This window comes from Podarcis tiliguerta (genome assembly GCF_965153285.1).
Source record: "Podarcis tiliguerta genome assembly, chromosome: 5".
Classification (NCBI taxonomy): Eukaryota; Metazoa; Chordata; class Lepidosauria; order Squamata; family Lacertidae; genus Podarcis; species Podarcis tiliguerta.
The window spans coordinates 66,520,081-66,547,630 of record NC_139538.1 but is presented as its reverse complement, the minus strand read 5'-3'; the positions used below and the strand labels follow the sequence as shown (position 1 = coordinate 66,547,630).

Below are 27,550 nucleotides of genomic sequence, written 5' to 3'. Positions count from 1 at the left end.
AAATTATCACAGCTGGAGTGATTACTCTCTTTTTTCCCTTATAGCTATTGACATACATTCAGTTCTGAAATTTGGGAGAAATTTCTATTTCCCTTATATTCCATATTCCATACCTGTTTCGCTAACCATCCACCAACCACTGGAAATCTTATTTGGCCATCCCTAACATTTCAGCATGTCCACACACTTTCCCTCTTATCTTGGTTAGCATACGGACTAGAAACATGGTTTTTTCTAGTAGGTGTGTAGCTTGGGGGCACTCCTGGATCCTTTGCTGCCACTCAAGGCTCAGGTGGCCTCAGTGGCCTGGAGTGCCTTCCATCAGCTTTGGCTGGTGGCCCAGCTATGCCTCTATCTGGAAAGGGATAGCCTAATTACTGTTATCTATGCTCTGGTTAGAATGCGGGTGGCGCTGTGGGTTAAACCACAGAGCCTAGGACTTGCTGATCAGAAGGTCGGCGGTTCGAATCCCCATGACGGGGTGAGCTCCCGTTCCTCGGTCCATGCTCCTGCCAACCTAGCAGTTCAAAAGCACGTCAAAGTGCAAATAGATAAATAGGTACCGCTCTGGCAGGAAGGTAAATGGTGTTTCCGTGCGCTGCTCTGGTTCGCCAGAAGTGGCTTAGTCATGCTAGCCACATGACCCGGAAGCTATGTGCCTGCTCCCTCGGCCAATAAAGCGAGATGACGCCGCAACCCCAGAGTCAGCCACGACTGGACCTAATGGTCAGGGGTCCCTTTACCTTTACCTTATGCTCTGGTTAGATTACTGCAATATGTTGCCTCTGCCTCTGAAGACGCTTTGGAAACTTCAGCTAGTGTAGAATTCAGCGGTCAGGTTGCTCACTGGAGCAAGATGGTTTGAACATATTATACTGATCCTGGTCCAACTGCAAAGTGATGGTTTTGACCTATAAACTTTAAATGGCTCAGGACCACAATACCTCAAGGACCACCTCTTTCCATATGAACCTACCCAGACCCTGGGATCATCTTCTGAGGCCCTTCTTTGTGTTTCTCCTCCTCGAGAGAAGGGGCCTTTTCTGCAGTGGCTCCCTATCTGTGGAATGCGCTCCCCAGGGAAGTTTGCCTGGCGCCTTCATTATACACATTTAGGTGCCAGGCAAAAACATTCCTTTTAAACCAGGCCTTTGGTTGATCTGATTGACATCCTATGCCCTTTTAAAATGTCGCTGGGGGGGGGGTTAATTGGGTTGTTTTTATTTTGATTATATATATTGTGGCTTTTATGTTGATCTTTTCTGTGAACCTCCCTGAAACCCCTGGGTAAAGGGAGGTATATAAATTCAACAAATAAAATAATAATAATGATTTTTAAAAGCAAATTTTGACAGTTTCCAGAGTTTCTTGTTCCTAGGAAGCTGTCTTCTGCTCCCACAGAAGCTGACTTCTGTCCCTCTCCTCCCGCACTCTTGCAGATTCACTCACACAGACCCAGTCGTAATAGAACTGTTCCTCTTCACATATTTCCTCGTCCATCTGGCTTCACAACATTCTCTTTCCTTCTCTGCCCCAGGTGGTAAATGACAAAATCATCGCTACCAATATGGTGACTGGCTTGCCCAAGCAAACGCCTGGCAGCAATGGCGACATCATTGTCCGCACAGGGAAGCTGTTGATCCCTGTGACTTGCGAATTCCCTCGCCACTACACCATGTCAGAGGGCTACGTCCCCAACGTGAAGAACTCGCCGCTTGAGATCGTGAGCCGCAACCGGGGGGTCTTCCCCTTTACCCTCGAGATATTCAAAGACAATGAGTTTGAAGAGGCCTACGGAGATGCTCGCCCCACCCTTAAACTCCGAGATTCTCTGTATTTTGGAATTGAGCCCTTGGTGCACGTGAGTGGTCTTGAGACTTTAGTGGAGAGCTGTTTCGCCACCCCTACCTCCAAGACTGACGAGATCCTGAAATACTATTTGATTCGAGATGGGTGAGTGTTGGCACTGCTTCTTTCATTTCTCTGATGTTCAAAAACCCCTGTTCTCGTTGCTGTTTTGGGTCTTTCAGAGCATGGAGGATAACAGAAAGTGCCACCCCTTTCTCAAGGCAAAATGGTTTTTTTCTGCTGCCCGTCAGAACAGTTGCCAGCTGTCATAGCTACCAAGGCAAAGCTACCCACTTCATAAAAAGGAACCAGAGGGAGCCGTTGGGTGAGCAAATGGATGTCTTACAACTGCAGTTCCAGGAGCCAACTCTCCCTGTGATTGTAATGACTGGTAATTAATTTGGTGCCAAGAGTTAAAGCCATTTGCCCTTCTTTGTAGGCCATCTGGTGACCCACCATTAGAGCATATTTAACCAATTAGCAGAATTGTGATCTTCAGTGATTGGATTACTTCAGTGGGAAGCCTGCTTAAGGCCCTCAATGAGGCATGGGTCTTTTTCCCCTTGCAAAATATTCCTTTATAAAATAAGACCCCCCTGGACTGGAGATGTACATAAGTACTCTGGACTTCTTTCACATCTTACCACCATTATTTGAAGAAGCCATTTTATACATTCCATTTCCCACCCCCAGTAGCAGTAATCCCCACCATAGCAATTGCTGGGGCATAGGACTCTTCAGATATACGTCAGCAGAAAGGATTTGACCAAGTGCTATAATATATACATAGTTCCATCTTTCCATCTTCCCAAGAATGAGTTCCTGGGTAGACTCTTGCAGGGTCAGTTTTCTTGTGAGGAAAGCATTCTGGAGACTTGGGTGACATGTTTTTACACATACAGACCAACCAGAGAGGGAAACAGAAATGCTTTCATTCTCCAATCATGAACTCTATCCTTCCCACTTAAATGTGCTTCTCCTGCAGAGGGGGACAAGGATAAATTGCAGTGGCCTGGCATTGCCCTCAAAGGCCTTCAAGCCTATTCTTCACCATCAAGTGTGAAGTCATATGCAAGCCTAGAGAGTTTTGGGGGGTCAAGAGAGTCATTCTGCGAAAGCAAAGAGCATGTTCGCAGCAACATGTGTAGTGGCTTTTAATTGAATTGTTCCTCAAGCAGTTAGCAGCATGTCAGTATCACTACATCAAGACTTATTACTGTTTGGCCCAAGGACTTCTGTGTTTTCTATACGGTTGGCTCATTAAATCTACCAGGATCCCTTCGGGCACTCCAAAACCTCAGGCTCCAAACACCCACTCGCTGCTTGCAGCTTGGAACGTTGTGAATGGTTTGTATGTGTTTTTAACGGCAGCAGCAATGAGAAAAAGAGGAACAACAAATGCATAGGAGAAGACGGGAGGCCGAGCTCTGGGGCTTCCAGAACTCCACGTTAATCATGATGAGCAGCTCCTCCTGTGAAAAGGCTCTGGTATATTGATGGCATGTGTGTCCTGCAACCCCATTGCTGCCTTTATCCTCTAGAGGGCATCTCGAGACAGCAAAATGGAGGCTGGGTGTGATGGAACAGGCATAAGGCTGGCTTCAACATACCTTTTATTTTTATTTTTGCCAGTGTCACAAAGTTGGAAATAATTCTCTGAGCTTCAGCGAACAATTTTTGCCAGCTAATGGCCAAAACCAGGATTCAGTTTCACAGATTTAATGCATGGCAGAGAGGGGGACGATTAGACATGTTTCAGCATTAGGAAGGAAAGTGCTTAAATCTTTGGGCACTTATACCAGCTGTTGCTTCAATCTGTCCCAAAATTTATAAGGAAACAGGTGAAATCTGTGCCTAGTCCCAGATTGTCTGTCAGAGAAAAAAGGTGGGGTTCATGTGGAAATAAGTTACAGTAAGAGCTGTTTGCCAGTAGAACAGACTCCCATGAGAGGCGGTGGACTCTCCTTCAGTAGCCACCTGTCATTTATGATCTGGCTGAGATTCCTGCATTGCAGCTCAAGGTGACTCGGGGTCCCTTCCAACTATACAAGACTAACCAAGAGAGAGACCCCTTCTTGGCTAAGAGTGCCTCTCGCTTCAGTTGCCATTGGAAAGAAGTGTTCAAAAGCTCTGTGAAGTGCGTTCAAAGACACACACATACACAGTCCTGCTTGCAGGATTAAGTACCCTCCCAGCTACACATTTGGGAGCCTTGTGAGATATTTCTGTTGCTAGCCTGCTGCTCCACTATAGATGGCAAGCAAGTCAGGTTGGCTGGATGTTTCCTCGCATAAAACACCTCGCTTTGCACATAAAAGACCAGCAAGTCAGGCAGGAGGACTAACTTCTCTTGCTGGTATCTATGTGCAGACTATCTTGTGCTTTAGACAAAGCTAACTACTTGCACCACCACCAATATATTTTTTTTTACTCTGGTTTCTCCTCAGATCGTTTTTTCACCCTAATTTCTTTTTTCCAAAAAGATGTCTTTGTATGGACTGGTTCAGAAATGATAAAAATTCTTCAGAATATTAAGTAAAAGTAAAATATTATCAGAAATTTATAAGAGATATCAAAAACTAATTTGTATAAAACTGTGCCCCTCAAAGGTCAGTACTACTGCATGCCTCTGAGGGCGGCTACCGAGTTGGCCTAATGACGGTACTGGTTCTGTCTATTTGAGGGGAATCTTTAAAATGGAGGAACATCGAAGTATTTGGGGTGCAATCCTAAACATGTTTACTAGTGATAAGCCTCATAATGGGACTTCCTTCTGATTAAACCGGCATATGATTGCGCCGCCAATCCCCCACCTTCAGTCTGAAGTGTTCCAGAGCAGCAATAGATACTGATCATGCATTCCCTCTCTTGTCAAATGAACACACAATCACTAGGGAGTGACTCTGAGACATTTATTTTCATGTTCTTCACCTGCTGTTCAAAGCAAAGCAAAGCAAAGCAAAGGAAAGCAAAGCAAAGCAAAGCAAAGCAAAGCAAAGCAAAGCAAAGCAAAAAGCATCCATACCCCCAAACTGTATACAGTGGTGCCCCGCAAGACGAATGCCTCGCAAGACGGAAAACCCGCAAGACGAAAGGGTTTTCCGTTTGCAGAGGCGCTTCGCAAGACAAATTTCCCTATGGGCTTGCTTCGCAAGACGAAAATTGATGAAAAATTTTGAGGGTTTTTTCCGCTCCAAAACCCCTTTTTCTGAAGTGCTAAGCTGCTAAAAGCATTTTAGCAGCAAAACCGCTAATCCCTTAAGCCTTTAATAGGTGTTAATAGCCCTTAAACTGTCAATAGCGCTAATAGCGCTAATCTGCTAATGGGCTTGCTTCGCAAGACGAAAAAACCGCCAGACGAAAAGACTCACGGAACGGATTATTTTCGTCTTGCGAGGCACCACTGTAATCAAAACTGACTGTTACACTGTTGTACCCTTGGTGTTTAAAGTTGTATAAAATACAAGTTCCCCAGGGGGAGGCAAGGCTAAAATCTGTCACAGCAAAAACAGCAGAAAGTCCTGAAGCACCGTGAAGACTAATAATGTTATATTGTGGCATATTTCATGACTTAATCTCTACTTCAACACATGCAAGGCCTAAGAGGCCTATTTATTTAGTTAAAGCATTTTTACCACACGCTTTAGTCAGAAAACAACTCTCAGGGCAGGTTACAAAGATCAGTAGTAAAACAGATCTGGTGTACTATTTGACAGACATGACACATAAGCAGAAGGAATGGGAAGAGAGGAGGAGAAAAGCAAGCTCGTGCATTACTTCTTAAAGTTGCAGTTCTTATAACACTAAGCTAGGATGGAAACAATTCAAGGAGACTGGTGGAATGGCTGCAGTTGAGAGAGAGAGCATAGGTGGCTTGTCTCCCAGCAAAGATGATAAAGTACCGTAGTTTTAATTTTCTTCTTTCCCTCTGCTCCTCAGTCTGATGTACAGGTACTTTCATTCCAAACAATTAATGAAATTTCCTTTCAGGATTGTTCTTTTAAACGGTACACTTTTGTAATCAATTAAGAACCAACCATGCCTTCAAGGGCACCCTTATTGATGAACACTTCGGTAGCATCTGGTGTTTACCTCGTCTTCTAAGATATGTGGGTATTTGTCTTTTCTAGATGCATCTCATAAATTTTATAAATTCCCTCTAGAGATCCGTCTTTGTACCTGCTGCCTTTGGAGCAATTTTAAAACTGCTAACCCTAAACTCATTTTTTAAATTGAAAATTTGCCAGGCACGTAGCCTGTGGTCTGTGAATAACTGCTTGATACCGACTTCATAATTCTTTATTAGATTGCATGTAAACAACCCTCAAATATGTAGGCTATTTCCACCTGCAAAGGAACTTTTTTTCTGCTTTGCTGGATTTAAGCAGAATTTGCTGTTATAACATCTATTTTTAGGCACTGATAGGGTCAACATCCTAGGGAGTCTGAAAAATAAACAGCCGTGAAAAAGAATTTATACACCATCTTCAGGCTGCATCTGGAGAACTGAGGGAGAAATTCAGTGTTGTCCAATGTTAAGCCTTCCATCAGGGCATTTCAGCTTGCCAGATGGAACATCCTTTTCAGTGGGGTGGGGTGTGGGCTGCCAACCCACCTAGAGCCAATTTCATAGGGGGGACCCTGATGTACAGACAGAAATCCCTGCACATGTCTTCTGTCATCGGTGAATTCCACCCAAATTACAGTGTTCACTTCTGGACACCACATATTGTAAATAACAACAACAATCCACTGACAAAATGGAGCTTTTTCACAGAGTGGTTACTGGGGTGGTGAGGGGTTTTGGAAATTAAGTCCGAGGAAAACCAGTTGGAAGAACTGGGAATGCTTAGCCTGGAGAAGAGGAGATGAAAGCGTTATGATAATAGACTTCAGTTACTCTCTTATTTTAGGGTAATCTTCCTATTGGCAAGAGTCAATTAGTCATTTTTAGAGGAGAACACACTGGAAACTTCAGTTTAATTCACAAATTCACTGAACAGGTATCATGGAGGTGTGGAAGACAGGTTTTTCTAGTCCTAAAGCAACATTGGTAGTCCTCCACAATCCAAATGATGTCCCTGTGAACTGCTGCCACTCAGTCTTCCTCACACAACTCATTCATACACTTGCCTTTACAGGCAAAACTTGTAGTTGTGATCTACATTCCAGGTGTCCAGTTGCTTGCTGTCTCTCTCATATATCTCTAAACACCCCACCCATCTGACTGCTTTGCCCCAGCTACTCTTCAAATGCCACATCATGTCCCAGAGGTGTTAGTTTGTTGTAATATGGCATAAGCTTTGAATAACAGAGGAACATAAATCACAACAGTACATTAATTTTCTCTACATATACGGTATGTTAACCTTTAGACAGCGAGTGCCCGGGATGTGTATCTGCAACAACAACAAGGTTTGGAGCATGCTTCATATGTCAACTAAAACATTTCCTCCTTTTTGGTGATAATGTAAGGAGCTGCATTCAAGTGGCAATCGTTATGACTAAAAATGTAATTAAATCCTGCCCAATGAGCCCTTTCTTTCCCACCCCTGGATAAGCAGTTAATTAGCTATTTATGCCATAAGTCCAAGTATTAAATATCATTATACCCAGGGGAAGAGCATAATAGTTCAAGTCTGTTTCTTTCCTCTTCCTATCTACAGCGTTTAGAACATTCAAAGTCCACATTCCTGAGATTAGGTTGCTGGAAAGAAAAATGCCATGTTGTCTTATATTGCAAAACCAGATGGCTTCTTTCTTCTTTTTTTCTTTTTGAAAGGACAGGTTACTGAAAAATAACATCTATCAATTAATTCTTTTTAAAATCCCCTTCCAGAAAAGATTCTGCTCCTGTAAAAAGAAAACACCAGATACAATACATCACATAATTTTGGATTGCCCTCTTCTCATTTAATTCATAGCTGGGGCATTTTCCGTACTATTATATCATACTTTTGAAGGGAGTGACATTTACAGTGCATACTTCATCTACTTCCTCTGAATTAATTCCACTCGTTTCAATTCTGGATTAACTGGGTTGAGAATAAGACGCCGTGTCATGTTCAGATGAAAACCTACTAAGATAACTGTATGACTCATCCATTTTTTGGTATCACAGGCCCCCAAACCTCAGAGGTATAATCGTCCCCAAGAATCTCTAGTTGGAGAGAGACAAATAGTTCTTGTGGGAGCCAAATACAGCTTGAAATAGGCATTGCCTTGCAAAGTATGCATCTGACTGATTCATTGGCACCTCTTGGCAGGCCTGTGTGGAATAAGTGTAGAACAAGGACTTAAAGGCAAAATGTGGTCCTCCAGACCTCTTTATCTGGCTCATGGGACTCCCCCCCCCCTTCCTGGCTAGAATTTGCCTTGAACTCTGATAGTGTTTCTTGCTTAAATGGATGTTACCTGGATGGAGGCCATAGAGAGGTGTGCGGGTTTGAATATAGAAACTAGCCTGCTATACATGTGTAACATTCACATCCATTGCTCTGTTCCCTGTTGCCTCTGGCCCTGCTCTCCATTGGCATGTGGCCCCTGGGAAGTTGTCCAGAAGGAAATCATGGAATCATGGTGCGCAGCCTGGGAGTCATTTTGGACTCACCGCTGTCCATGGAGGCGCAGGTGAATTCTGTGTCCAGGGCGGCTGTCTACCAGCTCCACCTGGTACGCAGGCTAAGACCCTACCTGCCCGCAGACTGTCTCACCAGAGTAGTGCATGCTGTAGTTATCTCCCACTTGGACTACTGCAATGCGCTCTATGTGGGGCTACCTTTGAAGGTGACCCGGAAACTGCAATTAATCCAGAATGCGGCAGCTAGACTGGTGACTGGGAGTGGCCGCCGGGACTACATAACACCAGTATTGAAAGACCTACATTGGCTCCCAGTACGTTTTCAAGCACAATTCAAAGTGTTGATGCTGACCTTTAAAGCCCTAAACGGCCTCGGTCCTGTATACCTGAAGGAGCGTCTCCACCCCATCATTTAGCCCAGCCACTGAGATCCAGCGCCGAGGGCCTTTTAGCGGTTCCCTCATTGGGATAAGTGAGGTTACAGGGAACCAGACAGAGGGCCTTCTCGGTAGTGGCGCCCACCCTGTGGAACACCCTCCCTTCAGATGTGAAGGAAATAAGCAGCTATCCTATCTTTAAAAGACATCTGAAGGCAGCCCTGTTTAGGGAAGTTTTTAATATTTAATGCTGTACTGTTTTTAACATTTGATTGGGAGCTGCCCAGAGTGGCTGGGGAGACTCAGCCAGATGGGTGGGGTAAATTATTATTATTATTATTATTATTATTATTATTATTATTATTATCATCACAGAAATGTAGAATTGGGATGGAACCATGGGGGACATCTAGTCCAAGAATCGTTTCAAACCCACGACCCTGAGATTACCAGTCTCGTGCTCTAGCTACTGAGCTATCCCAGGTCCAAATGCAGCCCTTGGGCTGAGAAATGATCCTCAACCTTGATGTAGACCTTCAAGATTTGTGCATATCTTTCTTTCAAGCCACCTTTAACTATGGTTTGTTTCCTGCCTTACTACCTACAATCCAAGCTGCAAAGCTGTTACAAGACCCAATGAATCAACAGGATAAAATAAAAGGCTGCTGTGAAAAGTTACTTTATTTTTGTGATAATTTGGTGTTTTTGAGAATAATCAGAAAGGGAAGGAAGAGATGATGATGTTTCCAGAGCGCCTTTAGTTCTGAAACTGTATTATTTGAACTAAATGCTCATGTCTGCTTGAGCCAGCTCTTTATTATCTGTGTATCTCTGGTCAAAAAGGTGAACTGAGGATAATCTTGATTGCAATACATTGGCAAATTACTTGACTTTCAGGAGGGGAGAGAGAGAGAGAGGGAGAGAGCATGCTCAGAGATTCACTGTGCATTCTGACAATTTTGCTGGCTGCTCCGCCCCCCCCCACCCCCCAGTTTCTGGCAGTGCTATTGATTCTCACTTCTGTTTTTCCATCCACTCTTCATTTTTGGATGTTATGCCACTAATACATCTATTAAGCAAGGAGAGTCAGCTTCTCTCCCCTGCTGCCTCTGTTCTTGGAGGAATGTGTTGCGATTTCCCCACCCACAGTCTGTGAAAACCATTAACATTTTTCTTTTTCTTCAGCTGTGTTTCTGATGACTCTGTGAAGCAATACACATCTAAAGATCATCTGGCCAAGCACTTCCAAGTTCCAGTATTCAAATTTGTGGGTAAAGACAACAAGGTGAGTGAAAATGCGCAGCAGCTGCTCCTTTAGCGGTTTGCTAGCAAAACATCTGACACATGCATGGACAATAGATGCAGGAGGTGCCCTTGAAGGATGCAAATCAGAGATGCATTGCCTTCTTCCAGTTCTTCATAAGGGATTTCACCTTAGGAAGAGGATAAGGATAACAGTTTGCTGGTTCCCTGACTTCTGCTTTTATTTCATACTTTCATACTAACAATGTAGGAATGACAAAGAGGGTGATTGAGAATATATATATGTATACAATGCACACACACATATAATGCAATAGGATGGTGCAATATTGTCGTGGGCAGCAGTGGCCTCTGTCCCTCTTTCCTTCACTCCCTCCTCTGATGCCCTCTCACGTCTCTGCCTCCCAAAGGCTTCCACAGCTGTTTGTTGCAGCAGCCCTGGTTACAAGCTTCTCAGGCGATTGGTGCCTCTGGGGCTGGCCCAAGGGGTGCTTCCCAAGCCCCTGTGGGGCAGTGTGAGGAGGCACCTCTCTTTGGAGGTGGAGCTCAGAGACCAGGGGTGGCAGCTGTGGCTGCCCAGAGGACTCCCAAGGAGAGGAGAGGAGGCTGAGGAAACACTCCACAAGGGATGGTATTTGCAAAAGGGTGAGAGGCTCTGTTAGCTCTGCAGGCAAGGGGTGGCATAACTAGGTTCCTGGGCCCCATGGGCTGCTGCAGAAAGAATGTAGTTGGTCAAGGGAGCTGTGGACTCAAAAAGATTGAAAACCACTGATGTAGATATTCCCTCTACTTGGAAAAGAGACAGAACTTTGTTGAGTGCAGCAGAAGCTGAAACTATGTTATCTGTTTAACTTGTTGACACCACTTTCAACTCCTGTTCAGGAATTGAATACTGTTGCAACCTAAAATCACGTACAACCTGTCTGGTTTTAAGATCACCACCCTGATCAAAACTTTGTGACCTATCTGTTATGATTTTTTCCCCTTTCTTATTTAAGCAATGCAAACAATATGCAAAACATGTACGCAAAAGTCTGGCGGTTTGGAGTGGAGGTGTCTGCTGGATCAATACTTGACCTGCTTTGTTTTATGGCATAAAATCCCAGTGCAGCCTTTTCAGTCTATTTTTTCTTCTTGGGAGCAGACTACACTGAAGATAGAAGGAATACTAAGCCCCAGGCAGAAGCATTTGTAAGCCTCATAGCCTAAAAAGCTCCAAGCCTAGCAGGTTGGTTCTCTGAACTTCTGCTTCAGACATGCCACTGCAGAAGCCTATAGGTTGCATGTGGTTGAGAGGCAAAACAGGGTGTTATCTGAGTTTCTGGCTTCTGTACAAATACTGCTACCCAGTGGCGTAGCGTGGGTTGTCAGCACCCGGGGCAAGGCAAGCAATTTGCGCCCCCTAACCCGTGGATTTGCGCCCCCTAACCCTAACCCCCAGATGTTGCGCCCGGTGCGGCCGGCCCCCCCTGCACCCCCCACGCTACGCCACTGCTGCTACCCCCCACCAACCTGAATTGTTTCCTTTACCTAGCAAATCCCTGGATTCTGCAGATGTGCGTGACAGATTCCCCCAGGCCATTTGGGATGCTTCATATTTGTTTATCTCCTTTTGTATTCAGGAAGTGTTCCTCCACTGCCGTGTCCTTGTGTGTGGAGTGACGGATGAGAGGTCTCGCTGTGCCCAGGGCTGCCGCAGACGGATGCGCAGATGGGCAGAGGAAGAGGAAGCCAGTCACATGGCTAATCGCATCCTCACAGGTGGTCCCATTAGAATTGACGTGGAGAAGTAGATCTATCTCAGCCTTCACCAACCTAGATCCCACCAGACTACAGCCCCTGTTTTGGGCCTACAGCCTCCATGCTGGTTGGGGCTGATGGGAGTTGTAGTCCAAAGCATCTGGAGGGCACCAGGTTGGCAAAGGCTGTCTTATCTTGTGAACATGCTGTCTCACTGATGCTTTCTCCTATGCAGTGGCGTAGCGTGGGTTGTCAGCACCCGGGGCAAGGCAAGTAATTTGCGCCCCCTAACCCGTGGATTTGCGTCCCCTAACCCTAACCCCCAGATGTTGCGCCCGGTGCGGCCGGCCCCCCCTGCACCCCCCACGCTACGCCACTGCTCCTATGTACCTTCGATAGTGAGCCGTCATCTGTGTTTGGCAAGAAAATAAAGGCAACAAACAAAACAAAACCATGTGATTTCCTCTTTCCCCAGTGAAAGCCTATGATCTTTACTAAGGTCAGATTAGATGCAATCTCATCCAAATGCTGTTTGATGTCTGATAATGGATGGTTGGAGCAAAATTAAATGGGCCATTCGAATCACAGGGATGACAATGGTACCAATTTTTGTTAGAAATCATTAGTTCAAAGAGCATGTAAAATGCCAGATCTATAACATTTTCATGAATAGGAATTTGGTTTTTTTTACAAGGCTACACTGACATAGAGGAGGGGGACATTGTCTGCAACATACAAACAACTTAACTAGCACACTTGATCATTTTTAGGTGTTGAAATCAACACAAACTAAGGGGTGCAGAGGGTGCAGAGTGGTTCAAAATCTAGGAGTTTTGAACCACTTTGTAGTATTTAAATGGTGAGAGCCTATATCATCATGACCTAGAAAAATCTTTCCGAAAGCCAGATGAATCAGTGGCATAGTAATTTGCAGTCTGGAAAGGTGTTGAAGCTCTTCACAGTGACAGATTCATGAACACCAATCCAAATGTCAGTGTGATAGATCTCACCCAGTAAAAGATGGCTGCATGACCACTGAAGCTCATAGGATTAATTGAAGTTACTGGATTCAGTGAAAAGAAATGCAATGCAACTATATTACTGTCTGCTCAGAAGTAAGTACCACCTTGTCCAATAGTGCTTACTCCAAAGTAAGTGTGAATAGGGTTACCAACTTAGTCTCTATTCCATAAATTTTGTGGACTTCAGTGATACTGTTGGGGAACATCTTTCTCTATAGTCCACAAAGTACTTATGCTAGAATCAGGGCCATTCCTACCATTAGGCAGAAGAGGGCAGCTGCCTTATGCAGCAGATGCTGGGGAATGGGCAGCTGTTGTCTTCAGGTGAGATGCTGCCTTCAGGTGTAGTAAAATTAAACTTCCAGTCAAGTTGGTTTCAATATATGGAATGGGGAGGAAGGCTCCCTTTTGTCCTTCAACACAAGCAGGAAAATGCCTTTGGCAAGCTCTGGCCAGGAAAGTCCAGAATTCGTGTTGTTCCCCTTTAAAGCCTTTGCATTGTCCTCTTCCAATATCTTCTCTCTACTTTTTGTAAGGATTATTAAGAAATATTTTGTTGGTTGTAGCCAAATGCCTTGCATAGGCTCACTGTCAGCACTGATGTAAGATATATGCACCATGTGTTCAAACTATATAATCTACACTAAAAAAAAAAAAAAAAGCTTCGGAACTAGGTGCTGAAAATTCTATATGTTTTAACTTGCTAACTGTGTATTACTAGGAAGTTCATTAATTGTAGCATTCTTATAGTGTGAATCTCCATTCTCCATCCCAAATAACAGAGCATTTATGTTTTGTAATGTTTTGATCATATTGCTCTCATCATGCATACCTATTGTTAGGAATTTAAAATATAATGATAAAAGGCAGTATAGGAAACTGATGTAGGGCTGCCATTACCGGGCTTTCAAAGGTGGAATTGATGTCTGGGGGGAATTTCTGCAAAGTTAACTGCTAGACCTACCAAACATCAACCCAGATGGAGGAATGAAATATTGGGAGACAACACACTTATCGCAGGATAGCCTAAATAGGGAGGGGGGATTTATTTAGTTATGGGATCATGGAAAAGAGTAAATACTGTATTGAAAAGAGTAAATTCTGTAAGGCATTCATAATGTAAATGGTTGGACAAGTTCAACAGTGTTAAAAACGGCTCCAAGAGTTTCAGATAATCAAGAACCAGAGAACATAAGTTTAGGTGCAGCAGGATATGTTTAGAAAAGGAATCCTGGTGTTATTTTATCAGAGGGCAACAGGCAAAATATCAAAAACGTTCAAATTTGGGACAAGTGGCAATTTGTGTTTACAGAGAAATAACCCAGAGGGTCTAAGAGTTATATTTTGGAAGAATGAGGATGGTTCTAAAAATATATATAGTTGTGCCACCCGAAGTTGTAAAATAATAGTAATCCTTTGTAGCTAGAAGAGAGCATCGTAAATGTTACTGGCAAGCTCTGATGTTATTTTGAACTATATATGTTATTTAATAAAAGTTAGTTTTACAACAGCCTACCATAATAAACTTTTCAAATACTCAATATACCTTTGTTTCTTGTTATTAAGCAATATGTATGTTGCTTCTCTTTAAGTGGAGCAATGCCTTAATGGAAATAAAATGAAGAGTAACTTCAAAACCCACACTGTGATCTTGTCATTCTTCCCTCTTTTTTTGTCTTTTGGGAAATCCCCAGAATCAGCCATTCTGTGTGCTGTTGAGTAGTCCATGATCCAGGACTATTGGTGCAACCCTGCACCTTTTTTCCAATAGAATGGGATTCTCATGACCCTTGACTGGCTCTACACCACTATGGCAGCATTAAATGTCTGGTGATAACAGCCAGTCGGCTGTGTAAATATTTGCTGCAGAAATGTACTATAGCCAATGTCACGTTTTCTCTGTATCCTTTGTCACATCTGGAATGCTCACACATACACACACATCGCAGTTGGTCTTCACTGAGGTTTGTCATTATGCCAAACAGATGCTTTGGGAAGGTGAAAGAAGTTGTCAGATGGAACAGACGAGAGTGCCAGGCCAAGGCAATCGGTTCCACTCTTCAAGCTGCAATTAAGGCATTTGCAGTGATCGCAATGATCTGCTCCCCTAATGTAACCGCTGCCAAAAATTGCACCTGTGTAGGGAGTAGAGACCGGGCCCGCTTCTAAGCAAAGGGGCGCATGAATCCAGAGCCATCGCTGTCAGGCAGTTTGACGCTCACCTCACAACTCTTCCCGTTCTTCCTCCTGACAAACGCAAGCGCTTCTTTGGCTGTCCATGAAAGGACGGCAGCCCAGAGTCCTGACGGTTTTAAATACGGCGTCAGCTACTGATTCACATGCTGGAACAGAGGACAAAGAGGAGCATGTCAGGACCAATGACCAATCTCCACTGTGTACCTACTGAGGTTTGTTCTGCTTCTCTATAGGCAGCTGCTTGTCATACAGACAGTTTCATGATCCATCATACCAAGGGGAGCTGGTTTAGCTTAACAGGAACTGCCAGCTGAGAAGTGCTAGGCTATGGAGACATCCCTTACATCTAAGGTGCATGGTTTCCCCTGAAGAATCCCCAGGAATGGTGCTGGGAACTGTAGCTCTGTGGGGGTAAGCTACAGTTCCCAGTTTCCTGTGCCTGGTGTAGCTGATAAGCAGTTCTGTCATTTGCATTGCAAATTTCTTTGTTTATTGCTAGGATTTCTACCTCACCTTTCCATAAAACGTTGTCATGTTTGTGCTCAGCCAAAGACTATTTTGTGGATGCTCACTATAATATCACACTATAGTCCAGGGGTGGGAAAACCTTTGGCCCAGAAGGCCATATCTTTATCTCCCCTGAACCTCTTGGGCCAACTTTGCCAGGTGGTGATGGGGAACCACCCACTTGTCAATCATCTGAAGTCATGATGATATTGGGTTATTGACACCTGTCACTGTTGACCCATGATGATGGAGGCAAGGTCATTCAAAGGGTTTGCGCAGCCCAGTGCCCAGTTCTTCTCAAACACCCAACAACCACCTGATAGCTGGGTGCTGTGCCTAGGACTGAGCAAGTTTTGAAAGCCCAGTGCTTGGCTTGGGAGGCGGGTTGTCGGGCTGGTTGGGAAGTGCTGCACAAAGCATTCTGCAAGTTCTCCCCTCAGCGCTTGCCAAGCATTAATCGTAGGGTTTGCAAAGCGCTTTGTGTAGCGTTTCTGAAGCGCTCAACATCTGGTTGTTGGGTGCTTTGCAAGCACTGCACAAGGAGCTTTTCAGGCACTAAGTGCCTGCAAAGCCCCTTTTGGCCAAGCTCCACCCTTGTAGGGCAGGTGGGCGTAGCTTGCCCAAAATGCCAAAGCTTGCCAAATGGAGAATTCTGGCAGGCCAAATTTGGCCTGTAGGAGAAAGGTTCCATACCCCATCTATACTTGACTGTTCCATTTCTTCTTAACAGTTAAACAAGATATAACATTTATAATTAGACTCTCTCACCCTTCTTTTTAAGTAAATAGCAGGTTTGTGTGCTGCCTCCTCGAGAGGTCCGGAGGGTGGCAACATGAAAATGGGCCTTCTCTGCAGTGTCTCTCCGTCTGAGGAATGCTCTCCCCAGGGAAGTTTACCTGGCGCCTTCATTATACACCAGGCAAAAACATTCCTTTCTAACCAGGCCTTTGGTTGATTTAATTGACATTCAAACTGTGGGTTTTTTTTTGGGGGGGGGGTATTGGGTCGTTGTTGTTTTGATTATGTATTTTGCTGTTTTATATTTCGCTTTTATTCTGTGAACTGAGACCTCCAGGTATAGGGTGGTATATAAATTCTAATAATAATAATAAAGGTTCCTGCATCCCTGGCAAAAATGGGATCTAGGAGTGGAAGGGGAAGACCCATAATTAAGTGGGGAGTTTCATTACTTCAGTTTAATATAAGTTTTGATCCTCATGGTGCAGAGGAAATCTAGGAAAATGGGAAGCTGGTATATCTGAAAGGTTTGAATGGCTGATGGGGGGGAAATGGTCAAGGATGGTTGAAGCTGAGCAACACCTGCAGATTCCCCATCCCTGATGCAAGTGATGAATTGCTAAGATGCTCACAGCATATAATCTTTACAGGGCAACTGGCATGATTTTTTCCTTCGGTTTCTAGTAGGTTGTGTACACCTATAAGTACTAAAACCACACGCGTTCCATCATCCTAATGAGACAGGAAGCCAATGATGAGGGAAACTGTCTTAGAGAATCTGCTGAGAGTCTGCATCAGCAGCTCTGAACTTCCCCATTTATCTTAATTGTTACACATGGAAAATAAATTAGTGACCCCTTTGCCATCTAATTGCTGGAAGCTGAACCAGAGAGGGGTAAATGGTGGGGGGGGGGGGAGAAAGGCTAGACACTGTGGGAACAATATTTTTCAAAGCAGCACACATTAGGCAGTACACTCCTCCCCCTCCCCTACCCACTTATTAAGATTCCTAGGGAATCTTTCTGAAAATCTGCTCATCTACACGGGAGGAGTGAAGGGGAAGAAATTGATTTAGTTTGCATTTTAACGCTAAATCCCCAAATTCTCCCACTACAATACTGAAATGCTTCTTGGAAATTGGCCCATCTCCAGATTTTGCACTGCATTTCTCCAGCCAAAGAATGTGTACAAAAATGTAATATTAATGAAGGCTGCGCATAAAAACTCACAGTGAAGGTAACATGCCTTCTGTTGGGGGAAATTGCTCTCGAAAATGAATAAACTAAAAAAAACAAAGTTGACTGCGACAAGGTGTGCATCAGGAGAGCCGCACGTAGAAATGCATACAAATATGCCTGAAGACTTCTTTTTTAAAAAAAAGAAAGGATTGAAAACATATGTAGAAATACAAGTAACCCAATTTAAGACTGGAGAAATGAGAAAAAACAACCAACATGGACACATCTTCCTATCCTTACACTGAGGTAGCTAATTGGCAGCTCATGAACCCAACATTTGCCTGGGGTCAGACACAGACTACATGTTTATGGCCACATCACAACATACATTTAAAGCACTACACTACTACTTTAATTATCCATGGCTTCCCCCCAAAGAATTCTGGGAGCTGTGGTTTGTTAAGGGTACTGAGAGTTGTTACAGGATCTCCTATTTCCCTCATAGAGCCACAGTTCACAAAGTGGTTTTACCATCAACACCTCTTCCTAGGCAACTCTGAGAATTGTAGCTCTGTGAGGGGAACTGGGGTCTCCTAACAACTCTCAGCACCCTTAACAAATGACAGCTCTCAGAATTCTTTGGGTGAAGCCATGGCTGCTTAAAGTGGTAGCGTACTGCTTTAAATGTATGTTATGCAGCTTATGCTTGCCCGGTCCACTTTCTATTTGTAATAGCTCCTGCTGATGCTATGTAAAAGTGTGGTGTCTGAAGTGCTAGCAAGTATCTTTGGTGCTTATTAAAATATAATTTGAAATACCATTACCTGGCATTTTCAGAAAGTAAAATTAAAATTATTTTGCTTTCCCAAAGCAGTTTATGTGCTTCTTCATCAAGCGTAGACTTACCAAGCTAAAGGTTGTCCAATCACAAAAATAATAGCCGATTTGAATTCCTCACACCCAAAAACATGTTTTTGAGACTGAAGAAACTTGAAAAAGTAAGTTTCACCCCTTCAAAGGACACTCCCTACTGCCTCATTCCCACCAACTGCTTAGGAAGTCAGCCATCACTGAGTTACACTTCCTTCCACTTAATGCATCCCTGGGTGGGAAACTCACCTGCCACCTTGGAGACGAAGCCAAGGCTGCGCTTGAGGTCGGAGCAGATGGACTGCAAACACCAGCGAAACTTGGCATCGCAGCGGTATTTGTTGGCCCCGCAGGTATCATAGCATATATCCAGCTGGTTGCAACACTTAGTCATGGCAGGGATACCCATATCCAGCTGTACATGAAAGGAGAGGGAAGAAAAGATTCTCTGACACACAACATTGCTTCCCTCCCTCCCCTCATATTTCTTCTCTGAATGCTGTTTATAAAATTTAATTTTGCATGGATTAGCTGCAACGGATTGAACTGCCTGATACTGACGGTTCTTAGGAGACCAAGAGGATGAGAAAAACATGCTGCAGTGAGATTAAACAATAGCTAAACCACAGAGTCTAGGACTTGCCGATCAGAAGGTCGGCAGTTTGAATCCCCGCAACGGGGTGAGCTCCCGTTGCTCGGTCCCTGCTCCTGCCAACCTAGCAGTTCGAAAGCACGTCAAAGTGCAAGTAGATAAATAGGTACCGCTCCGGCGGGAAGCCAAACGGCGTTTCCGTGCACTGCTCTGGTTCACCAGAAGCGGCTTAGTCATGCTGGCCACGTGACCCGGAAGCTGTACGACGGCTCCCTCGGCCAATAAAGTGAGATGAGCGCCGCAACCCCAGAGTCGGTCATGACTGGACCTAATGGTCAGGGGTCCCTTTACCTTTACGCCTATCAAATAACCATGTCACTTGTCTTGGGAAACAATGCCATAGTTCCTTGAGCAGAGCTAACATGGTGTCCTTCAGATTTTGTAGGCTCCCAATCCCCCTCAAAGGAGTAACATTGACTGGCAGGAGCTCTCCAAGGTTTCAGGAAGGGGTCTCTCCAAGACGTAGCGGGAGATGCCGGGGATTGAACCTGGCACCTTGTTGGTTACCTTTGTCTTAAATCAGCCTCTGGTCAAGGCTGATGGGAGCTGTGGTCCAAACCATCTGGAGGGCACCAGGTTGGGGAAGGCTGTCCTAATATGTGGTTTTTGTGGCTTTTGACTAGAGAGATGGCAGTTAATACAAGAACAGGCTTGTCATCATCCACCTTCGCCACAGATGACCTGAATATGTCAATGAACCACACATATTTCCTTTCTTGGTCAGGTAACACCCTGAACACAGTGAAATATATTTCATTTGCTGATCAGCATCAAAGAAGGACGAATATTCTCCAAGGAAACATCAAGCCATGCATGGCGAGGCTTCCACTGACAAGGAGCAACTCACGTTTACAGAACAAGGGGACACTGTCATTTATATAGGGTTCTTCAACATCAACTTTGTTGGACTGGTCATGTTGTGTGGATGCCTGATTATCGTCTTCCAAAGCAAGTACTCTATTTCAAACTTAAAAATGCAAAGTTTAATGCTGGTGGTCAACAAAAGAGGTTTAAAGACTCTCTCAAGGCAAATCTTTAAAAATGTGGTAGAAAAATTGACAACTGGGAAACACTGGCCTGAGAGTGCTCCAATTGGAGAACAGCCTTCACCAAAGGTGTCATGGGCTTTGAAGACACTCGAACTCAAAACACTCGAACGAAAGGGAGAAACGTGCTAAGAGGAAGGCACGTTTGGCAAACCCTCACCATGACCAACTCCCACCTGGAAGCCTATGTCCCCACTGTGGAAGGACGTGTGGATCCAGAATTGGCCTCCACAGTCACTTACAAACCCACTGTTAAAATCCTGTTTATGGAAGACAATCTTAATCGGCTACGAGTGATTGCCAAAGAAGAAGAAAAGAAAAAGATATTGCCCATCAGCCTCAAACTGCCAGATGCTGAGTCCCTCTGAGGCGATGGTGCCAGTTGGCATTTAGGACCAAAGCCCATCAGTTACAACTCATGCATTCCAATCTGGTCCACATCCAGGTACCATGTCAGCTCTTTGGAGTGCTTTTCCACTCGTTTTTATTACAGATCCCGCTTTCTTTCATTTTTGCCTTTCTGTAATTATGAAGATAATTGGAGTCGTGAATCCTGCATCCATTTATGCAGTCCCCATCCAGAGGATTTATTTGTTCACCACAGCAGCCACCAACAGTTGGAAGCTAAATGCTCGGGTGACTGGCCAATCAAACAGTAAATTATACGGGTAGCAGTCAGTTGAGACGTGATCGCTTTGTTTGCCATCAGCAGCCAGCCGTCACCTCTGGCACACACAAGGCAGACAGCTTGCACTTGACATCAGGATGAGAGTGGCTGTCTGGGCAAACATTGAGCGGGACGCTCTTCCCATTTGGAGAGCCTGGACAGATCAAGGGACAAAAAGCACCAAGCAATCACAACCCTGCCTGAAAAGGCAAGTGTGGTTAGTAAATCATTTCACTGGGTAATGAGATGTTAGCAGTACATACACTTTCGGGTACCTTGAGACCCAGGAAATAGGAGCTGCAGCCATTGGGTTCTGGAGACTTGTAATCTGGCCTGGCCATTGGTGCTTTCCCTGTAAGACAAGTGGATAACACACCCAAAGAAAGCATTAATAGTTCTAGACGTGACAGCCTTGGAAAGGAGGACTTTGTACAAAGCTTATTGCAGGGCTGGTGAGCATCAGGAAAGGACTGGCTTGGCTTTGCCAAAGAGCAAGGAATCAATTTAGTCGGGCATCCTTGGGAACAGGACTAGAAGCAACAGCTGAAGGCCCCAGGGGGCTGGAAGGGTCCTTTAGCACGAGGCGGTGGTGAAACTTGAATCCATCTGTGGTAGCCACCTGATCTTTTAAGTGGCCCAAGATGTAAGTCCCTGGCCCATAGGTCAATGAAACCTCTAGTGTTCATTGATCTAATGGCCAGGGCATTGCATCTGGGTGATGTAAGATGGCAGGCGGCCACCATAGATAGGAGTCAAGCTTTGCCCCTGTACAGAAGTGCTGCTGCACAGTAGAGGGTACTGAGTGATGTCACTGCTACAACAAGCAGGATTGGGCCCTGCCCTCGTTGATGGATATTGGAGTCCCCTGACTGGCACTGTTCCAAGTGTCCCCCATAGTCTGTTGCCAAACAAGTTTCATTATATAAAGTTGAAGTCATTCATATCTATACATATCCATATCCTTTATTTCATGCTATTTACAACAGACTAGAATTGCAATTAAAATTTAATTTTGCAAAGGTGTTTTTAAAAATCTAGCAAAGTGGTTAATTCCAACACTCAACATGTAAAACATCCATTTCACATTCAGAATTGAAATACTCATTTTGAAAAGGCGTTTCCTGTCAAAATTCAAGTGTTGACATCTTGTTTTTTATTTTATCTGATGTAAAATGTAGTATTTCAAAAGATGTCAACAGTCAATGAGCAAATATGTGTCTCCCATAAGTAGCATTGCATGCCAACAATCCAATACTGTGGGTTCCTTGTTCTCTGTATGATCCAGTTCATGTATACAATGGAAATGCAGCTAGGTCAAGAAATACAATGCATTTCCATCTCAGGGTTTTTGTACCTTCGAAAAACTTGGAACTCCCCCAAACTTGTAAACATTCCCCATGTGTGTGTCTGTGATGCCTTTTGGTTGCCTAAGCAATGACACTCATACCCTGAAAATATAGGAATCATTCTCTCTTTGTTGCCCTTCAGAGTGGTAGGGGGTGGAAGAGTGGTCTGAGGTACTGCATTATTTACTCTCCAGGAGCCAAATAGTCTGTGGAAGTCCCTGTACTTCAGATATGGACAGAAAGTTCTTCAAACTTTCACTGGTTGCCAACATTGTCAGCATTCCAAGAACAAATGAGGGGCAAGATGCCATAACCCTCGATGACATGTCAGATGCCATATCATAACAAGATAAATCCCTCCCTTCATTTACTGGCACCGGTCCCCCATCCCCTTGGTGGATGAGCCAAGGGAGATCATTGTGAGATCCTGTCTTGTGGGCACCTGGTTGGCCACTGTGAGAACAGGATGCTGGACTAGATGGGCCTGGGGCCTCATCCAGCAGGTCTCTTCTTGCGTTCTTCAAGGATGTCCCACACATGACATGGCTGTTAACCCAGGTTTGCAGTTGAATGTACACCTGATGAACAGCTGAATCTTTGATGAGCGTACTTGTCTGCATTGCATTAAAATGTACAGTGGTACAGTAGTACCTCGGGTTAAGAACTTAATTCAATCCGGAGGTCCGTTCTTAACATGAAACTGTTCTTAACCTGAAGCATCACTTTAGCTAATGGGGCCACCTGCTGCCGCTGCACCGCCGCTGCATGATTTCTGTTCTCATCCTGAAGCAAAGTTCTTAACCCAAGGTACTATTTCTGGGTTAGTGGAGTCTGTAACCTGAAGTGTATGTAACCCGAGGTACCTCTGTACCTCAGTTTTCAAACAGCTTAGTTCACGAACAACTTGGAACCCAAACGCTGCAAAACTGGAAGTAGGTGTTCCTGTTTTCAAACTTTTTTTCAGAAGCCGAACGTGCTCCGTTTTGAGTCCCCCTGTGTTTCCTGCTGCACTGCTAATTTGCATCCCCCCATTGTAATTCAAACCTTGCACTGTTCTAAGGTGATATTTGGAGCTTATATTTGGTGCTTTTGTTTTTGCTATTTATTTTGTCTTTTTGTTTTTGAGGCTTTTTCAGTTAATCTGTTTTTGTGACTGTGTGGATCCCAGTTCAGCAACTGACTGACTGACTGATTGATTGATTGATTGAGTGATTGACTGCAGAAATGGATAAAAGCCCCCTATGCAAACAATGACTACCATTTGTGCAGGTAAGAAAGAAAATTTATTTTAATTTTTATCATCTACAATACTGTTTTATTTCTTTTATAGTACAGTAAATTTATTATTGCTTTCATTTTGTGGATCAATGGTCTCATTAGATAGTAAAATTCATGTTAAATTGCTGTTTTAGGGGTTGTTTTTAAAAGTCTTGGACGGATTAATCTGTTTTGCATTACTTTCTATGGGAAAGCATGCCTTGGGTTTTGAACACTTTGGTTTTGGAGCAGACTTCTGGAACAGATTAAGTTTGAGAACCATGGTACCACTGTAATGTGTAAATTGAACCCAAACCATCTGTAGCACTGGGCAGCTGCACATATTACAGAAATGCTCAGTCTGCTTGTTGTTTTTTTAAGATGCAAAGCCTTGAGGAGTTTTTGTGACCCAGAAAAGAAAAATCAAGGTGAATAACAACCGTCCACTCTGGGGGAAGAAATGAGCAGCGAATTGATTAACAGCTCCTGGGGACTCCATTGGTACCAATTTCAGAGGTTAATGGAGTGTGGGAGGCACCATAAAAACAAAATGTATGGTTGTAACTTGTTAGTCTCAACAAAACAAGAAAAAAACAAAGTTTTTGGCCTCCAAAGAGATTGTGGATGTTCTTCACTATCCCCAAACCATTCTAGATAGCAAATGTTTAGTGTTTCTACTCCTAAAGAATAAATCTGAGCTGACCAAACCAGCAGTCTTGGCTGTTTTGCATGAGGCTTCCTATCTCGTGACACAAACCACATGCAAAGTTCCAGAAGCTGCATGCAGATGGGAACTGCCCATGTAGCCCTAGCTGGTGCAAGCAATTTCTAACCCAGCTCCTGGAAGCCTGATTCTCAAAGTCCAGTCTTCATCAACCTGTTGCCCTTCAGATATTTTGGATGGATGGGGATGATGGCATATCCTCCAACATATACCCCACACATTTTACTGGGTTGCCCCAGCCACTCTGAGCAGCTTCCAACAGATATAAAAAGATAAGAAAACATTATTAAAAAAAAAAACCTTCCCAATACAGGATTGCCTTCAGACACCTTGGGGGTTGGCTGACTCCATACCCCCCAACATTTCTCCAGTGAAAATAGGGACATTGTAAGGAAAAGCGGGACATTCCAGGATCAAATCAGAAACTGGGATGGATTCTCTAAATCAGGGGCATCCCTGGAAATTAAGGACACTTGGAGGGTCTGTGGTGGGAGTTGTTGTCCTAAGTATCTGAAGGACAGCAGATTGGCAAAGGCTGCTCTGGTCCATTGAACTGGAGCAGACAGGTCTGAATTTTGAAGTATCTGTTGCCTGGTTCACGGAAAAGTAAAAGGATATATTTATCCATTCTAAATAAGTGAAATGAGGATTACGTAAACTATGCTAATGATGATGGCTTGGAAACTTCAAGCAGTATGTAGCCCAGATTAACAAATACGCCTAGCCAAAGTGTGCAAGTTCATCAACCATAATAAAAAAATGACAACAAGATGGCTATGCTCTACCTCCAAGTATACCAGCCACAAGAGTTGCTGTGCTTAGGTCCTGCTTGCAGGGTTGCCACAGGCATCTGGTTGGTCACTGTGAGAACAGGGTGCAGGACATTTTGGGAGCCCTGAAACTTGAACTGTTATGGGGGGCCCCTTTGCAACCAGCAATGAACTAACCACTGTTACATTCTTCAGTGGGGCTGTTCACCTTTACAACATCTGTGCTATTGACTCTCAAACTTTGGGGTTATTGAAATACATGCAGCAACAACAAAATAATCAATTTGAGTCGTGCGACTCAATTTGCATCTACTAGAACCATTTTTAAAAAAAGCATTGTGGACTAAAGTCGCTTCTGGGGCCAGTCCAGGATTATGGGCCCTGAAGCTTAATCTTCATTACTTTCAGAGCATATCCACCCCTGGCTGGACCTATGGACTCATCCAGCAGGCCTCTTATATAGAAAGCAATATTCTGGTCAACTATTGAGAAGCTGATATAGGTTTGAATTTGCCCAGGCTATCACTAACTGGAATGAAACATGTGCTAAATAGAAGTGAAAGAAGAGGAGCTTACCATATCTACACCGGTACTGGCAGACGCCGTTCTTCCCTCCTAGCAGCTCTGATACGTAGTCCAAATAGGCATTCACAGTCTCAAAGCCACCCCGGATGGTCCCAATACCCCAATCTGAAAAAGAGGCTTCCTCGGGCACTGCTGATGGATGGGCTGCGTTGTCCTGAATTGTCTCTTCAGTGCCTGTCCCCACGGCCAGAGACATGCAGAGAATCAACAAGCCGACAAACAGTTTCATTTTGAGGCAAATCCAGGCACAGGGGAAGTATAGCGAGACAGCGAGGGGTTAGTGAAAAATGACAACTGAGCTGCTCCGAAAGTTTTACACGGCCTGTGTGTACACCCTTCTCTGGTGGACTTTAAACGCTGCTGCTGGGGCAGCAGAATGAGGTCACCACAGTTAAGAGAGAGCACAAAGTTCAGATACTTTGGTCGAAGCATAACTCAGTGCAATGGGTCTGTTGCCCAATATTTAAGGCTCTTTTATTTGCTCCCAGGATCACCCTGGCTCAGAAGATGGCACAGGCTTGGTCCTATAACCCCAGAAGAACTCCAACAACATAAAACACATCTGCTTCCAAAGCTCCTTGAACATCTCCCATCAACCCACCTCACTCTCCCCTTGTTGTTGTTTCTTTTCCCTTACTCCAGCGCTTCTCAAGTAAAATATGAAGCAGTAAAAATCAGTCTTATCTCTCTCTCTGTGTAAGGTATGGGGCAACCCAGATACATATCAGTGAACTTCATCAGCCTTGGGTCATAATAGCTGCTGGCTGATACCAGATTTATTCAGAGAGTTCCTGACCCAGCATTGACTTTATTTTCTGTTTTAAAGACTCAAAAGGGAGAATTAGCACACATAGATGATGATGATGGTGATGATGATGATGCCTTTTCCACCAACTGGGACTCATGGAGGCTTATAGCTAAAATAGAAACAGCTAAAAACATAAGAAAGGGGAAGCAATAATTTAAAAGTCAAATAAACATTAGATAGATGATAGATATAGATAGATGATAGATAGATAGATGATAGACAGATAGATAGATAGATAGATAGATAGATAGATAGATAGATATAGATAGATGATAGAGATATATAGATAGATGATAGATAGATAGATAGATAGATAGATAGATGATAGATAGATGATAGATAGATGATAGATAGATGATAGATAGATAGATAGATAATAGATAGATAGACAGATAAATGATAGATGATAGATAGATAACAGATAGATAGATAGGTGCTATATAGATAGATGATAGATGATAGATAGATGATAGATAGATAGATGATAGATGATAGATAGATGATAGATAGATAGATGATAGATAGATGATAGAGATAGATATAGATAGATATAAATATAGCTAGATAGCTTGACAGATGATAGCTGATAGATACAATATATTAAAACAGACATATAATTGCAATAAAAACATCACAACACCAGCCCTTTCCTTTAAAAGAGTCCATTCCCAAAAGGCTGTTTTAATAGATGAAAGTCTTCACCTGCCAGCAGAAGGACAACAAGGAGAGCCAGTCTAACCTCTCTAGGGAGGGACTTCAAGTGTCTGGGAGCAGCCAATAAGAAGGCAGCAGTTTGAGAAAATATAATGTGAAACAACACATCTTTTTACTGTGAAAGGAGTCCGGGTGAGTCCGGCAAACGGCATTATATGGAAAACTTGCCCAATATCACAGAGTCAGCAAAAGCCCCAAAAATCAGGGACAAATTTGCTGCTAAGTGGATACCTTCATTCTACATACCAGCCAAGGGAGGCCTGTGATCCCTCAGTCTGCCTAGCGCTAAGGAGAGACACTGCTGCTGTGCTTCTCCCTTGTCTCCAGGATGAAGGCAAGAAAAAAAAGATGGTATCTTTTAATGGACTGACCCAAGCTTCCAATTTTCTGCAAAGTCACGCATTTAGATCTCGTCGTGAAAGCTTGCAAGAAGCGTAACATTAGAGGTGGCATGATAAAAAAAAGCCGTTGTATATTCTGTGAAGAACCTCTTCGTATCTCCTGCTTATTCACATATATTTTCCAGTTAAAGCAGTTATCAGATTGACGTGACCTATCCAGAGCAGATTATGAATGCCCTCTGGTTTTCCTTTTTTTTTATTTTGAGTATCTGTTATCAGGGAGTGCTGAGGCAGAGGAAAAAAGCAGGTTCAAGAGTCATG

The 27,550-nt window shown here is 43.8% G+C and overlaps 2 protein-coding genes across 7 annotated transcripts in view; one reads left to right on the top strand and one right to left on the bottom strand.

The window, feature by feature from the left end:
• OIT3 (oncoprotein induced transcript 3) overlaps positions 1-11,861 on the top strand; it is a gene marked incomplete at its 3' end in the record, with an annotated part of 31,057 nt that extends 19,196 nt beyond the window's left edge. For both annotated transcript variants that reach the window (XM_083441411.1, XM_083441412.1), the window contains exons 7-9: positions 1,538-1,953; positions 9,991-10,090; positions 11,691-11,861. In XM_083441411.1, coding sequence (XP_083297537.1) covers positions 1,538-1,953; positions 9,991-10,090; positions 11,691-11,861 — 687 coding nt within the window. The remainder of the gene's footprint in view (positions 1-1,537; positions 1,954-9,990; positions 10,091-11,690) is intronic.
• PLA2G12B (phospholipase A2 group XIIB) lies at positions 6,614-25,718 on the bottom strand. 5 transcript variants are annotated; one of them, XM_083441471.1, is made up of 6 exons: positions 25,358-25,706; positions 20,948-21,036; positions 18,569-18,734; positions 15,053-15,172; positions 12,196-12,218; positions 11,878-12,040 (listed from the first exon to the last, which is right to left on the bottom strand). In XM_083441471.1, exons 1-4 carry the CDS (start codon positions 25,593-25,595, stop codon positions 15,054-15,056), a joined length of 612 nt encoding a protein of 203 aa, XP_083297597.1. In that variant the 5' UTR covers positions 25,596-25,706; the 3' UTR covers positions 11,878-12,040; positions 12,196-12,218; position 15,053. The 5 variants fall into 5 exon arrangements, with proteins under 5 accessions (XP_083297596.1, XP_083297595.1, XP_083297597.1 ...); XM_083441470.1 differs by lacking the exons at positions 11,878-12,040; positions 12,196-12,218 and adding an exon at positions 6,614-6,702; XM_083441469.1 differs by lacking the exons at positions 11,878-12,040; positions 12,196-12,218 and adding an exon at positions 11,057-11,218.
• Between the last annotated feature and the right edge of the window lie 1,832 nt (positions 25,719-27,550).